Source organism: Neolamprologus brichardi, chromosome 3, assembly GCF_056152115.1.
Source record: "Neolamprologus brichardi isolate AB-2024 chromosome 3, ASM5615211v1, whole genome shotgun sequence".
NCBI lineage: Eukaryota > Metazoa > Chordata > Actinopteri > Cichliformes > Cichlidae > Neolamprologus > Neolamprologus brichardi.
Genome location: NC_142106.1, coordinates 18,633,991 through 18,649,739, shown reverse-complemented (window position 1 = coordinate 18,649,739; position 15,749 = coordinate 18,633,991). Strand labels below are relative to the sequence as shown.

The 15,749-nt window shown below is 38.1% G+C and overlaps 1 protein-coding gene and 1 long non-coding RNA gene across 2 annotated transcripts; both read left to right on the top strand.

The window, feature by feature from the left end:
• Positions 1 to 256: 256 nt before the first annotated feature.
• On the top strand, positions 257 to 5,640 carry LOC118455888 (butyrophilin subfamily 2 member A2-like). Its single transcript, XM_087833323.1, has 6 exons — positions 257 to 332; positions 1,129 to 1,225; positions 2,093 to 2,434; positions 3,475 to 3,756; positions 3,837 to 3,927; positions 4,239 to 5,640. The coding sequence occupies exons 2-6, from the start codon at positions 1,138 to 1,140 to the stop codon at positions 4,288 to 4,290; spliced, it is 855 nt and encodes a 284-aa protein (XP_087689449.1). The 5' UTR covers positions 257 to 332; positions 1,129 to 1,137; the 3' UTR covers positions 4,291 to 5,640.
• Positions 5,641 to 13,354: 7,714 nt separating this feature from the next.
• Positions 13,355 to 14,060, top strand: LOC102792568 (uncharacterized). The gene is made up of 2 exons (XR_438040.3): positions 13,355 to 13,403; positions 13,743 to 14,060. It is a non-coding gene; the product is annotated as an uncharacterized LOC102792568 (long non-coding RNA).
• Positions 14,061 to 15,749: the final 1,689 nt, after the last annotated feature.

Genomic DNA, 15,749 nt, shown 5'->3' with positions numbered 1-15,749 from the left:
TTGTCAAAATATGAAAATGATCAAATCAAAGACCACAGTGTGTGTGTGTGAGAGAGAGAGAGCGTTATAGAGAAAAGTGACACCAGAAATGGCATATCAGTGAAAGTGCACGGTAACGGTGAGACACGAGGTTTTTAAAATGTCTGTTGCTATATATTTACATATACATGGCATCTGCAAACAACGTTTAGCTTAAAAACACTGAGCTATATTATCGTCGTCACGATTTCCTCGTTTTAGACAGGAAGCTCACGCGGCTGATCGCACGAAACAGTGCAAACAAACAACACAGCTCTTGCGCAGCAAGTCGTAGACTTTTGTTCCTCTTTGAGGTAAGTCTTCCTCTTAAATACTTTTGATTATTCTCATCAGAACTGTTATAGAAGTAAAACAGCTTACAATGTCGATGTAAAGGTTTTAACGTGTATGTGCAATTATATAAATATATCGTAACAAATAATACAAAGAAAAAAACAAACAACAATACAGTGAAAGTGAACGCGGTATCCGTAACTTTCAGATAGGGTCCAACAACAAAAGGGGCATCAATGCCTTATAAAAGATGAATGCAAGTAAACAAGGACACAATAGCAGTAAGTCGCAATTCCCACGGAAGGGGAGCGTCATAACAGTTCCACAGCAGTTCGGGGGATTTTAAAACCGTCCAGAATCGTTTATATGTCTTTGTCGTTTTCTGGCTTTGAGATTAAAACAATAGAATAGAATAGAATAGCTTTTTTCGTATTATATGACATAATAAAATCAAAGTTGCGTCTCTCTTGTGAGTCTAAATTTTGATTTAACTTTGATACTTAATGTCATTTAACACAAAAGCAAAACAAAGAAGCTCATGACTACAGCGACAAAACTAAGCCCGAAGTCAATGCAGAAACTTAACAATCAGTTTATATGAAAAGATCGGGAAGGGGGAGTTCATTGTTTTAAAAGCAAATTTAAAAAACGAATTAAACACGACCAGAAGAGGGAGAAAAAATAGTCAATGATGAAGAAAAGAGGACAAAACAAACAGAAAATGCTTTTTCCCTTGGAGCGAAATTGCATAATTAGCATGATTTATTTTGATTGTCTTTAATCTCGTTAATTTTACAACTTTTCTTTTTCTTTAAGATTTCCAAGATGCATCTGTGGAGATATAAATTATCAATGAGAGGCTACAGAGCCATGATTTTACAGCACATGATTTTCTGCCTTCTGATACACAGAGGTGAGTTCATAGTTTTATCAGCATGGTGTCTTTGCACTTCACATTGCACACGCTGCCTCTTAACTACGTGCAAAACATTTGTGGTTGAGATCAGTAACTTCCTCCTCCAGAATCAAAGAGCCAACCCACAAAGCATTTCACAATACAACCCCTATCAGGCATTTCTTTGTGTAGTCTTTTGTGTTTTGAATACTCTTTTCTACTGAACGCTCATTTGATGTCACCATTGGATTATTAGACATTATTAGACATTTTTACTGCATAATTGCACTATATGTTTTGTTATGCAACCTTTTGTGTTTCTCCTCCTTAAACCAAAAAACAGAAGTAAAGGCCACATTTTTGGTTGCCTGAACAGGTCATGATTGTTGTCATATATTATATTATATTATATTATATTATATTATATTATATTATATTATATTATATTATATTATATTATATTATATTATTTTAAATCGTAGTTTTTTTAATTATATCCTGGGGTCAGATGCCTTAAGTGGTATGGGTGTAAACAACTGTCATATGGTTTGACTTCAGTTTACAGTACAGTTTGTACATTTTTTTAATTTTCTTCTCTGAGCTCAACGTCACCAAGGTTAAGTGCTTGGTAAGTTAAAATAAGATAAACCTTTATTAGTCCCACACGTGGGAAATATTTGGGTCATGTAAGAAAGTACAAGTTTAAGAGCAGTAAAAGTAAAAAAAAAAAAAACACAATTAGATTATTATTATTAGTAGTAGTAGTAGTATTTCCAGTTTGGTCTAATTTTATATAAACGTCAACTTGTTTGTAAACTGTAAGAGGTTTGACAGTAACTGTGACTTACACTGTCAGGAATGCTTCACTTTCCATTTCCTCCTCAGGGCGGCCTCTCATTGTCGTTCCATTGCGAGCAGTCGTGGCCACAGTTGGGGAAGAGGTTGTTTTGCCGTGCCACATTAAACCAGAAATGGATGCTAATGGGATGAGGCTGGAGTGGGCGAGACCTGACCTAACGCCCGGGTTTGTTTACGAGTGGGCAGACGAAAAAGAACACGTGGTGAACAAACAGCCGTCGTACAGAGGAAGGACATCAGTGGTTAAGGAAAAACTGGAACATGGTGACATTTCACTGAAAATCTTAAATGTGACCATCTCTGACGAGGGAATATACAGATGCCTTGTGCCACAAGTGGGACAAGAGGCCTTCATTAAACTCATTGTTGGTAAGTAAACGCACGTTATATTATTTTTTTATGTCCTTTCTTTATGTATTAATGTGTTTTAAAGTACTTTGAGTGCTCAATTTGAGTTGAAAAATCTTATGTATCTGAAAGAAAAGAATGGAGACACTGGCTTCTTGTTCTCATGGAAACATTACAAACTACTTCAGATCAAGTTATCCTTTAGTGTCATGGGACTGGATCCCTGCATGGAGTGGAAGGATTTTTCAGCCTTGAGGGAAGAAAGCTTGGGATCCTCTTGTTAATATGTATGGATGACTCAGGATATGTCATTAACTTCGAGAGGTCTAATTCTCCACTGATGACCTCAACCATATCTCAAACCCAAACCATAAGTTTTGTCAAAAAAGCAAAAATTTAAAAATAAGACTTTTTTTTTCTGTGCTTTCTGTGCGGCTTAAGAGGTTAATTTATTTATTGCCCCCTTAATAAGTCAACAAATGAATACATTTATGTTCAGCATGCTGTTGCAGTGATACCTCACAGTAGTGTTTTGGGTATTAGCTCTGATGGGTTTGACTGGTGTTTTCAGTGTGGCGTTTACATGTTTTTCCCACAACTGTGTGGGTTCTCTCCCAGTACCCCCACCTCCTCCCACAGTCCAAAGACATGCAGTTAGTGGGGTCAGGTTAACTGGCAATTCAAAATTGTCTGTAGGCGTGAATGCTTTTTGACTTTATGTGTTAACCTTTCCACAGATTAGCAAACTATCCAGGGTGTACCGTGTCAAAATGCAATAATATTTTCTTCAAAATGCAACACTATGATAGTAATTTGCTTTCATAATAACTAACTTGTATAATTAACTTAAGTGTATATGTGTCTCTTTGGTTATTTTAGCAAAGTTGTTCCACCGATTCATTTTCTTCTGCTTTTCCAGTTCACTTTTCTAAATTTCTAGTCTATACTAAGCTCCAGGTCACACTGATACCTTTTACAAACATAATCAACCAATAACCACAATGTTGGCGCTGTGAATTCAAAGTATTCCTACTGGTCTTGGTTTTCTTTTCTTTTTTTAGGTGCTGTCTCCTTTCCTAAAGTCACTGTAATAAGTAAAAACAGCAGTAAAGTGGTGTTACAGTGTGAGTCTGCAGGCTGGTATCCAGAGCCTGAGCTGCTGTGGTTGGACGGTGAGGGAAACCTCCTCTCTGCTGGACCTACAGAGACCCTCAGAGGTCCTGATGACCTCTATACTGTCAGCAGCAGAGTGACTGTGGAGAAGAGACACAGCAACAACATCACCTGCAGAGTCCAACAGAGGAACACCAACCAGAGCAGAGAGACACACATACATGTTCCAGGTAGATTTCATGATGAAATGCTTCATATGCTATATGTGAAACTACTGTGGTTTTTAATAATGTTACATGATATCTTCCAGTCCCATCCTGGTCTTTGAAATTGGTCTTGGTTCCAGGCTTACTCGCTGTGTTTCTGAGTGTTCTACTGACCATTCACAGATGGCGAGTAAGGTAAACATGTCTCTCTTTTTTCCATTTTAAAATAGTGTTTTTGTCATTACAAGAACATGAAATTTTCTCTACTGAGATCTGAGAAAACATGGCAAGCATGTCAACAATGTGCCATGACCCTAAACTTCTTTTTTCATTTATGAAGAATCAAAATAAAACCAATTCCAAATAGGGGGCAAATACTTTAAAAAGTGGGATCAACTAAGCCAATATTCAAACACAAGTGAATCCTCGTGTCTGTGAATTGTATACATCGTTCTATGTGACCACAAAGACCACAAAATGACAAGTTAACACTGTATTTTTACTAGGATTCTTGAACATGCTGAAAAAGAGGTGATGCTCAAGAATCCAGATGTGTAAACACCACAAGGAACAGCTTTGATAGAAAACCACACAAACCCAGAGGGGCAAGAACTTCAGATCAAGTAAGATCAGGAAGTGGAGCTTCTGAAATATCTGGAGGAAGCAGGGGAGCAGCTGAAGAAGCTACACATTTCAATGACAGGAAAACAGGCTTTGAGAAAGAGTTTATGTGAATACAGTGACTGTCATTGTCAGTATCCCTGAACAAAGCACCTGTGCTTAAACAGTCTTCAGCATGGCTTTAGTCTATCTGTATGTATTTCTAAATGGCAATAACTCAACTCAGTTCATCTGTGCAAATTGGTTGTTACATTTCTTACTGTGTTAGATGACCTGTAGTATCTGAAGTTTCATGTGATGAGGTCATGTAATCACTTTTATTGCATTATAGAGAGTGGATATCGTCAATATTTTCATCTGAGACATGCAGTTCTGACCATGAGCACAAAAGGTCCCCTTACCATTCGAACCAGTCAGTCAGACAAAAGTTGGCTTATAGGGAGAGGAGCCAAGAAAAGACAGAAGATGAACTGAAATGTCAAACTGAGGCTTAAAAACAAAGATAAATAAGTATTATTTTGAACTGTGAACCATCCGAAGCTGCTTAGGAGTCCAAGAATAAAACATATTGTCTTGGAAACAAGCAGAATATGCTCCATTTCCCATTCCAGTGCATTATTGTAACTTTGTAACTACTTTTCTGGTTGTAGACGCACCATTTCAGAAAAACAGCTACTTTTGGTAGGTCTCACCCAAAGTCACAGACTGACAATCCTAGTGTAGCTAATTTTGCTTTAAAATGGCCAATCCGGAGCGATGAGCCTCAGGATTGGACCATGTCCATGGCCATAATATAGGAAGTAAAATTAAAATCACTGTAGAAACCTCAAAAGACCCAAAATGTTTTAACCTTACCTAGGCAACCAAAGAAGGGCTTCTTACCTTCTTACCTCTAACCTGCAGTTGATGACTGTCACTTTCATCAGCTGTTAAATTTGCACTGAGTCTAATAATCTGTGATAGCTACAATGCTAAATCAGAAGCAGCACTTTTCTGTGAGGCACCATTCATAAAGGTCTTCTATTGGAAAGAGTTTTTATAATGAATTTAAGAGTCGATCTGATTAATAAGAGCTAAACAACATCTTTTTAAGGTCTAAATAGGCTATATTTATATACAGTCCAAATCAAGAAAACTTTATTTGCAAATGAGGCAGCACATCTGTACAATATATAATCTGCAGATAAATAATAAGTAAACAGTTTTATTTATTCTGGTTCTCTTTGTGTTGACCTATTGTTAATTGTTGTGACAGTCTTCCTTTTTAACTGCATGCACCTCTGTTTCTCTCCTTTAATATCAAATTAATGTATTTCTATTGAAAAATAATACTTTTTAATACAATCTTTGTAAATAATACATTCTTTCTCATTTTTCTTAAATATACGCCTATTTATTTACTGTGCATGTATCTTGTAACTCGAGCAAGTGCAGCTATGTTACAGCTGTGCTACTTAGTGGTGCAATGAGCAGCTCAGCTTCAAGTGGAACTGCTCTCTTATTTTATTCTGAGAGACGACGAGTTGCAACATGTCTCTTGTCATCTTGTTATTCCAGTTTCGTTTTTTCTTGGAATAAATACAGTTTGGTCTACCACATGCTAAGCCCTGTTTCACTAATGTGATTTTCCCTTTTTTTAATTTATGCCCTATCTGGCAGTTTTTGCAATCAGAACTCTGATCTGAATGCTTGTGGGGCCAAACACATTTTACTTTTTGAAGATCAGCTCTATACATTCTCTATAGGCTCCACTTGTGTTTCTTTTATCTCTTTATTTATTCATTTGTATTTGTTGTTTCCATTATAAAATTGTATATGGTATGGCATTATAATATCTAATCAGGGACAGGTAGAAAAAAAATCTAGGCCATCCACAGCCCCCAAAACTACTGAAAACCTGAGACCACACATTTCTTCGACATCCTGCGAAGAAGGAGGGAGGCACCAGATGGGGCAGCCATCCAAGAGGACCAGAGGCAAGGGAGGGCTGTTGGAGGGGTGTTATTAGTATCATTATTATGGAGCCATTCATCCTGTTTTGTTTGTTCCATTATGTAACCTTTAGATCACAGCTTCCAGACTGTCAAACAGACTGTACTATGATGCAAAGTGAAGTGCTAACATATGCTAACATTTGTATTTTTGCCTAGAACAGGCAGATTAGCAACTTTTATAAAATGTAAATACCTTTATTAAATGATACTGGTATGTAAAGAGTGGGAAGCCTTTTTCTTTTTAATTTAACAAGCTAAGTGGCCTATTTCTTTGCTTCTTCATTTTTTTGTCTCATGACCCCAATGTTAACTCAAAATTCTGTTTTGGACTCTAGGTTTGGCTGTAACATTCATCCTTTTAGGAAGTTGGAAACAGCTGAGTCATATTTGTATTATTCTCGTCTTTCCTCAGGCCAGGAGGTAACGTCCTTCAATAGTATTACAGCATGATATAATAACTATAACTCTTTATTTTAGAAAATGTATACCCATTTAGGTAATCAGTTGTATAACCTGCTTTTTCCTCCCACTGAGGCAAACTGTTGCTTAAAGCAAAGAGGAGCAAAGAGGTGCCCTTTGCCAACCTGCCTAAGGACAACGTCTCCACAAATATTGACATTCACTGGTCAATTTATTAGTATTTGTGTAGTGACAGTGTCTGCTGATCCATATGAAAGAATGCAGCAACATGAACAGAATATTTACCCACCAAATTGCAGCAGATTTTTTAAAAAGAAATCTTGGCAGATTTAAAATTTGGGTTTGGAAACAGAGATTAATTCGTAGAAAAGTGTTACTAGAGCAGGGCGTGGGTCAGTAAGGTAAAACTAGGAATTCACAGGTGCGACTGGAACAAAGCGGGTACGTCTGAGAAGAGAAAAGGGGCGGACTCCCTCAGACATCGGTGCGTTGGTGGTTCTTTGTGTCCAGGGGTGGGCGTCCGGGTGCACACCGGCTCACTCCTTGGTGGCTGCTTATCGGGGCCTGGAGCCTGGGGCTCGCTTGGGCCACTTCGGAGGTGGGGTGCCCCCGGCCTCTCGGCCTGGGGCTCGGTCACTCAGGCACAGCTGGCTGCCGGCGGAGCTCACGGGCACGTCGCTGCAACCCCCCCTGGCTTCTGCTCCGTGGCTGCTGGGTGACCAATCATCTGGGACTCTCCTCGGCTCTTTCTGGGACAGTGGCACGGCTGCCCCTCTGTTGGTCTTCCTTGGTCTCTTGTGTTCTGGGGGCCTCTGGATGTCTGGAGTTTTGATCTCCTCCATACCTGCTTCATGCCCTGGAGGACGGGGCAGTGGCCCCCCACACCCTCTAGCAGATCATTACATGAGGGAACCTTTTAAGAAAACAAGCGCGTCCATGCTCACAGGTGTACACACGGGTGATCACACACACAAACTACACCCTTTTTGGCTCCTACCTCAATGCACACTGTGCTGTCGATCTTACGTGCTGCACAATAATGTTTAATATTTAGTATTTACTGTCATATTCCCATATATCATTGTGATGTTGTTTATTGTATTACTCTCGTTTTCTTCTGCTTGTTTTCTTTTTTCTTTCTCAACAGGTGATCCAGGTGATCGATACATGTATTTTTTTTTTTTTTTTTTTTTTTTGCTTATTCTGTTTTTTGTTTTTTGCCCGTCTCCCCCGTCCCTCTTCTCAACTGTTTTTCTTTCCCTCTTTCTTTCTCCCTTTTCTTTCCCCCAGTCAAGTCTGTCCCGTATTCAGCAAGTGAAAATAAAATAAAGAATAAAAGGTGAATCAAATGGACCATTACGGCAAAGCTGGGATGGTCAATTTGGTAAAGAAAATCCGTTGGGCATCTTTCTTCGCCTTTAGACAATAATTCTGATGGCAAAAGAGCCAAACGGGACAGGCAAAAAAAAAAAAAAAAAAAAAAAAAAAATTATTTCAAAGAGTCAAAACGTTTTGTATTCTGAATAATCAGTGTTTTGTTACATTCACTACAATCTCGTATTTTTTGGCTAAGTCCACACACAAATTTTTTTTACACATACAAATCCTGATTTACAAGTACAAAATATTTATGACCACAATTTGAGCCCATAAAAAACACAAACTTAACAACGTGGTGTATGCTGTACAGTGCAGCGAGGAATGCCCAGACCTCTAAATCGGAGAGACCAAACAGCCACTTCACAAGCGCATGGCACAACACAGAAGAGCCACCTCCACGGGACAAGACTCAGCTGTCCATCTGCATCTTAAGGATAAAGGACACTCTTTCGAGGATGCCAATGTTCACATTTTGGACAGAGAGGACAGATGGTTTGAAAGAGGAGTGAAAGAAGCCATCTATGTCCACTGTGAGCGAACATCTTTGAACAGAGGCGGTGGTTTACAACACCAACTGTCTGCCATCTATAATCCAGTTTTGAGTTCCCTCCCCAGACGCCTTAACGCCCACTCACATCCTGGGCCATCTGACCTCAGGAATTCACATGGTGGGGTGGGGCCAGGTTTCACAATGAGCTCACCCGAAACCCTGGCTGATTGTGACCCACACCCGTTTTCACACCTTGGCTCATGTGATTAGGTAGAGGATCACCAGGGGGTCCTTTTGTCCCTCTTTGGGGGGAAACTCCCACTGGGTTTAAATCTGGGACTCTCCACCATTTGACCTTAGAACTGAAGAAGCTTCTCGTATGAGAGGTGAAACGTCTTCAAGCAACCTAAAGAAGTCCAGACGCTTTTCTTTGCAAGCTCCTTTGACTACGATGACCTGGATGACTGTGTATGTGACAAGCAAGGCCACTAGAGGGAAGCAGAGTATCAGAATGATAACCAGTGATTTCCATTAACTTGGTCTTTTCTAAGAGTGTAACAACGATTAGTTTAATAAGAATTTAAAAAGACAGATTTTAAATAGATATTTAACTGATCTTGCTTTCTTTTTTCTTGTATTCCAGCAATTCACAGAATAAAAATATTTGTGTAAGACTTCCTCATTACTGTCAACCAATTGGCCTGGTTTGCTGGCTGCTTGGGGCAATCTGCTGTGGGAGCAATAGCGGTTGCTAACCTGTGGCTGCACTGATTACACAGGCTAGCTACAGGTTTATTTGAAGTCTTTTAGATGCTGGTATGGTCTGTCATATCCTTAGTATCCTTATTTTCTTATTATATTGTTTTATGTACTTTAATAATGAAGGCTTGTAGAGCAAGGCCACTTTTGACTCACAAACTAAGTGCTCAGACACACTGAAAAATAGGAAGTTTTAGTGCACAGGCATATTAATAGATAAGACTCAGAAAAGAGGAACTTTGCCATATAAGCAATGTTTGAAACTGTGTGACGTCTGAAGTACAGAAATAACACCATATAAGACACATGTTGAGCTAAAAATGTTAGAGCTCTTGCAGCTGGCGTTTGAGCTGTTCATGGGTCTTTCTCTTCCGGAAGATGATTGAATAAAAAGAAATATAGATGTTTTAACACACTATGAGTCGGTTTTCTCTGTTCTGTCACGGGGACAAAAGAATCGGGGTTAATAGGTTCTTGTATATGCATCTAGTTATCTCAAATCTCTAAATGATTTCACACTGTTTGTTCTAAAATAAGATGAAGTGAGAATCCTTTAAAAACTGGTAAGGTCAGAGATTATAAAGAATAATTCTGCATGTTCTTTAACTCTTGCTGTTTGCCTGCAATCCAAACAGTGGAGTAGAAGATGTTGTGGTAACTTTATTTTGCTTGTTTGTTAAGCATCTTGCAAACAGTTATATATTAATCAGTTAAAGGAATTTGAGACACCAGGGCTATTATATTTTTATAGACCAGTCACCCCCCATGTAAAATCTAGGAGGACTTTATTTTTTTGTCTGTGAAACACAATATCATTCTCTCCTTAATAAAAGTGGCAGATAAAAGCATTGATAATGACATTTTTAATCATTACTTTGTTTCAGCATGGCTTCTATTACTACAACCAGTCACCATCTGATAATCCCCTGATGCATTTCTTAAGCTAAACATGCAATTTCCTGTTTTAAAGCACTTTCATCCAGTTGAGGAAAACTGGTTAGTATAGCATGAACATGATCACCCCAATGTGAACTTTAGGCCAGTTTTATTGTGACCAGTCAAAAGTTTTGATCAATCACTGCAGAGGTGCATTTTTCCCAAGTAGTAGCATGTGCATTTAAAAAAGAGCCACTCCAGATGTTACTTTGAAGCAACACGAGGAGTAGGTATGCTCGGCCGTTACCCTTCAGGTAAATTCAGCTTTCATTCTTATTTAGCAGTTTTTAAATGAAACAAACCAGAGCAGAAGGCTAGAATTGGCTATCTTTGATTTGTGGAGAAGAAAAAGACCCAAAGGAAACAAAGATTAAAAAATTAAAAAAATACATTAATAAGTTGAGTCTTTGGTGTTGATCTCTAGTTTCCAAACTATAATAAAAGAGAAGGAAAAAGTCAAAATTCCTTCTCCACCAGTTCTTTCAAAGCTTTGAATTTTTCAGTATGCAAGCAGGTGGCTTGGTGATGCAGGAGAGGCTGGATCTTTGCATGGTTAGAGGTCAATTATTGATGAATGCTGCAAAGGACAGTGGTGCTGCGCCTTCCACAACCCTGAATTGGACAAGAGAACATGGATGGCATCTCATTTTTGTGTACTGGACATTTTAAATATGTGTTCCCCTTTCTTTCTTTTCTTTCCTACCAGAAATATTTTGAAATTCTTTGAAATATTTTTCAGGATGACAATTGTATATTGTCAATTTGTATTTATATTGTATTGTATTGACTATTTTCTGGTAACATTTCTGTAAACAGACACTCTCTATTTTATAAATACAGGGCAGGTTGGGGAATGAACTACCAATTAAAGAAATTAAAAATACTTTATCATCTGGAAAAACTGAGACACAGCCACAACTTTACTTTTTTTGTGGAGCACAAAGCATTTTCATCAGAAGGTGGCAGCAGAGAGCTCTAATCTGAATCTCCTCTTTTAACTGACACGTTTACAATTTTTATAGATTGATCTCTCTTTGAAGTTTAAACACGATATTGAAAGAACAGTTTACACTGAACTGTCACACAGTTAGTCTGAGAAATAAAATCTGCATATCTACTGACTACTTGTGAGATAAAGCAACAGAAACTAACATTGGAAATATAAAGAGATGTTTCAAAATAGATCAGTCATACAGCAAAGTTATTAATGAGCTGTGATGACATTGAGCTGTGTTTGTTTAATAGGAGTTGGTAGCAAATGGAAAGGTGATTCTTTAACTGATACAGTGGCTTTGTAAACATTCTCATATTACAGTACACAGAGTAAGTCATATATTATTATGTGAAGTGGCGCAATATAAATAAAACTGAATTAAAAATTGAAAGGAATCATTCAGGGTGGTCAGGACGCAGTCTATTGTTGCATCCGTACCTGTTCCTCGGGTGAGAATGACTACTGTCCAGCTAACCTCTGCACCCACACTGTCCCAGGGTGAGGGAATCCTCCAGTCACCAGAGGAAGCAGCTGAGTTCAACCCCTGACTATGCATCCAGAGCTGTCAGAGTATTCAGAACACCTAGAGTTCCCAAGGTACTGTAGGAGAAATATCAAATGACAAACATAGACCCAGCAGAGACGTAAAGCTTCATTTTATCTCTCAAGAGGAGTAACAGCATTCATGCAGAAACCTGAATTGGGGAAGTCTGTCACTGTTTTATACACTTCTCCTTCCTAGATGAAAATCATTGTTCATTGGTGTACTAATAGACAATCTAATGACCTTTATTTTATATGGAAGTCATTCCTAACTGTCCTTTTCTGTCTCATTTTCCAATTGGCTGTTCGCTGAATTGCTCTTCAGGTTGCTCCTCAATTTCAGGTGTGTCCTCAGTCAGAACTGGGAAGAAAAAAGAAACATACTGTTGGCATGTTTTGCCAACAGTATGTGTGGATAATGATGAGTAAAGGACAAAAACATTCACCATGCAAAAAAAGAAAAAGAAAAACTGTGACACAAAGATCAGGTGATGTATCTCTTTGTTGAGTCAATGTGCCAAATTAAACAGCAGTGAAATTTTATCTGGGTGGAGGTAGAAAGGGTTGTAAAATAAATAACAGTGTTTTTTTAGTGTGTTTGTTCCTGGTTTTGAGTAAAGGTACAGAAACAGTATAAGTGCTGGTGTCAGGTTTGATCAGCACCTCCACACTTGAAGGCTGAAGTTACAAGCTGATACTGATAAGAAGGAAGATAAGGTATTATATCAAAGGCTTGCTGGAAACTGTCAAATTACTGTCTATCTTTTCTTTAATAAACTACCAGCCACTTTAAATTTTCTGATTCGTACAGAGACACTAAACATCACCATGAAGCTGCTGACTGTGTTTACACTTCTCTGCGCAATGGTGGCTCTGGGCACTGCTGGTCGTGAGTATTCCAGTGTGCTGTGCATCATCTATAAATCTTATGCATGAATATATTAAACTGAAAATGAATGACCAAAATCAACATTTGCTGATGTAATTTGTTTAGGCCGTCATATTAACGTGGAAAGATTTGGGAGAAGGGAATTACCTACAGCAGGTCAGTGGACTTTTTTTTTCACCAAAACTAATCACATTTTTATCATTCTGTACAGAAGAAGAGTACATCAGCTTTCCTATGTCAGTTTTCATAAATTATTTTTCATGTATGATGGACAAGTATGTTTATAGCTAAAAAAAAAGTTAATCTTTAACACTTAAACATATTTTTCATGAATTTATATTTTAACATTCTTTTTTCTTATACAGTAAAGTAACTCAATAATCTTTGATTGCCTTCAGGAGCACATCGTGTTGAGAAGAGAGCACCATCTTGTCCAGATGGCTGGACTCAGGATGGGAATCAATGCTTTTTCTACAATCACAATCAAATGACTTTGGATGAGGCGCAGGTAAAAGCAGTGGTCTAAATTTATCATTTATTCTTTGTGAAATCTTAAATCTTTCTGTTTACGTTGTCATTTCTATGAACTCTGTTGATTTCCATTGTAGCAATTCTGCCGAAACATGAATGCAAACCTGGCATCAGGTAAACCTTCTGTGAAATCCCTAAAAGTACAATGTATGAGCACTGTAAATGTTAAAGAAAAAAGGAAACAATACCCACAATTCCCCAAATATTTTTTTTGCATTTAATGTGACAAACAGTAATGTGTGACAGAAATGTAAAACAAGTAGTGTAATTTATTTTTAACAAAGACAGCAGTTCAATTTTTTATCATATTGAATATTTACATAGTGTTTTGATGCAGCAGTAAACACATGTATGCATCAGGTGCTACTGTTATACAGAACAAAATATTTAGATTAGTAATCATTTCTCCATGTGATTATGATTTCAATTCATGCTGATTTTATGTACTTACAGGAAACCAATTCCCATTTATTTGTGCCAGGGCCATCTGATGATTCCTGGGCTGTCATGAAGGTGTGGCCCACCTGACGACAAAGCAAATACTCTAATATATCACAATAAGAATCTGGTTCTGATTTGATTTACTTCTTTTCTTTTACTGTAATGCTGCATAAGGAATGAAGCGACACGTGACATAAACTGGAGGAGCTCTTTTAACAGGAGCAAATTGCATGTGTACATGAAAGAATGCTTTTAGCAAAACTTTGTTTCCCAGAATGAATTGTTGTTTCTCATCTTCTTCATCATTAAAATCTTAAGCATTGAATCAAACTGGTCTGTGCATTTAAATGCTTAATACTCATGAGTGTACTTTTAAATTTCACATACATCTGCACTGTAAAATCTAACTAGTTCTCTGAGCTCAAAAAAACCCATATGCAAACGTGTTGCCTAGAAAAAAAAAAAAACTAACAACACTTACTTAAGATGATTAAGTTAGGACAACTTAATCATTGTGAGTACAAAGGACCAGAGATGACTTATTTTTTCTGAGTGAGCAATACTAATTGTTTAACCACTGAAAAAGATTTCAAATTTAACTAAATTAAAAAAATATATTTCGTGGTAGCTTACTAGTTTAAATTTTGTGTTATTTGTCTTATGTTTTATCATCCTTGAACTTGAGATTTGTAGTAGAACACTTGAACACTATAAACACTATAAGTATAGCTCAAGAAAAATAAAATTAACAGCACTTCTTGTAATGCAGTTAAACTCAGTCCAACTGTGATTTTCAAATGCAAAAAAGTATATCAATAAACATCCTGGACATTGTTCTGCTGAATAACAAACAAGTATATTCCTACTATTGTAGCTTGTGCTATTTAATAATACCTAAACAATTATTAAATTGGCATTTGCACATCTTTTGTTACACAATTTAAAACTTTAAAAAACTTTAAAGTATTTCTCAACCTCATGCACTAGCTCAGGGTCCCTCGACACTGCAGAATGCTAAAAGAAAAAAAAGTTCATGAGTGGAAAAATTAAAAAAATGATAAGCTGTCAACTGACCATAGTTGGTTTTAGTACATAAATATCGTCTTGACTGTGTATCTGGTGGGGCCAGGAACCATCTTGACAATATTAGCAGCACTAAGTCTACCCTGTTGTTGGAGTTGGGCAAGGGACCATGTGATCTTTCCATTCTGAAAGGAACTGTGTCTGCTGGTGCTTGAGAGGCAACAGCAGGGCCACCACTGTTATTCTTATCACATGAGAATGAATCAAAATCAGGGTCCTTCTCAACACAATCCTCTGTCTCTGACACATTCTCCTCTGTGTCACTTTGACTGTCAAAGAGTTGTGCCAAAACCTCACTGACAGTAAAACTTTTCCCAGAGGACATTTTTTTTAGAGAGCATACAGATTGCAGAGTACACAGTGCACCAAGAGTAATGATTTAGATAGAAGGCTCCCTTATTTTGCTTTAGCTGTCAATGTCCTTGCTGAAAATTCCTGCCCACATCCCCCCTCACAAGAAATATTTACTCTGATACTTGGATGTGAACAACTCGCAAGCCACACTGTGACAAATATCATAGTCCTCATGGGAATGTTGTTGGAGGCTGTGGAGAGCCGGTCCAGCCATCGCCTGCAGCTTCACCACCTGCTGCTTCACCACCTGCTGCTTCACCACCTGCTGCTTCACCACCTGCTGCTTCACCACCTGCTGCTTCACCACCTGCTGCTTCACCACCTGCTGCTTCACCACCTGCTGCTTCCGCTGGCGGCTCTGGAGAGCCCTTGGTTCTTCTTACGTTGCCTTTCCCGTGTTCTGTGTGTTTTTTCCAGTCAGTCATGTCTCAGTGTCATGTCTGCGTTTCCATGTCTGTCTTGAATTTCCTGTTTTACTTTAACAGTCATGTGTGAGTGTATTCAGTTTTAAGCCCTCGCTGTCTTGTCTCATCAGATTTGGTTCAGACTAAGTTAGGGCAAGTTGTTCATTATGAGTACATG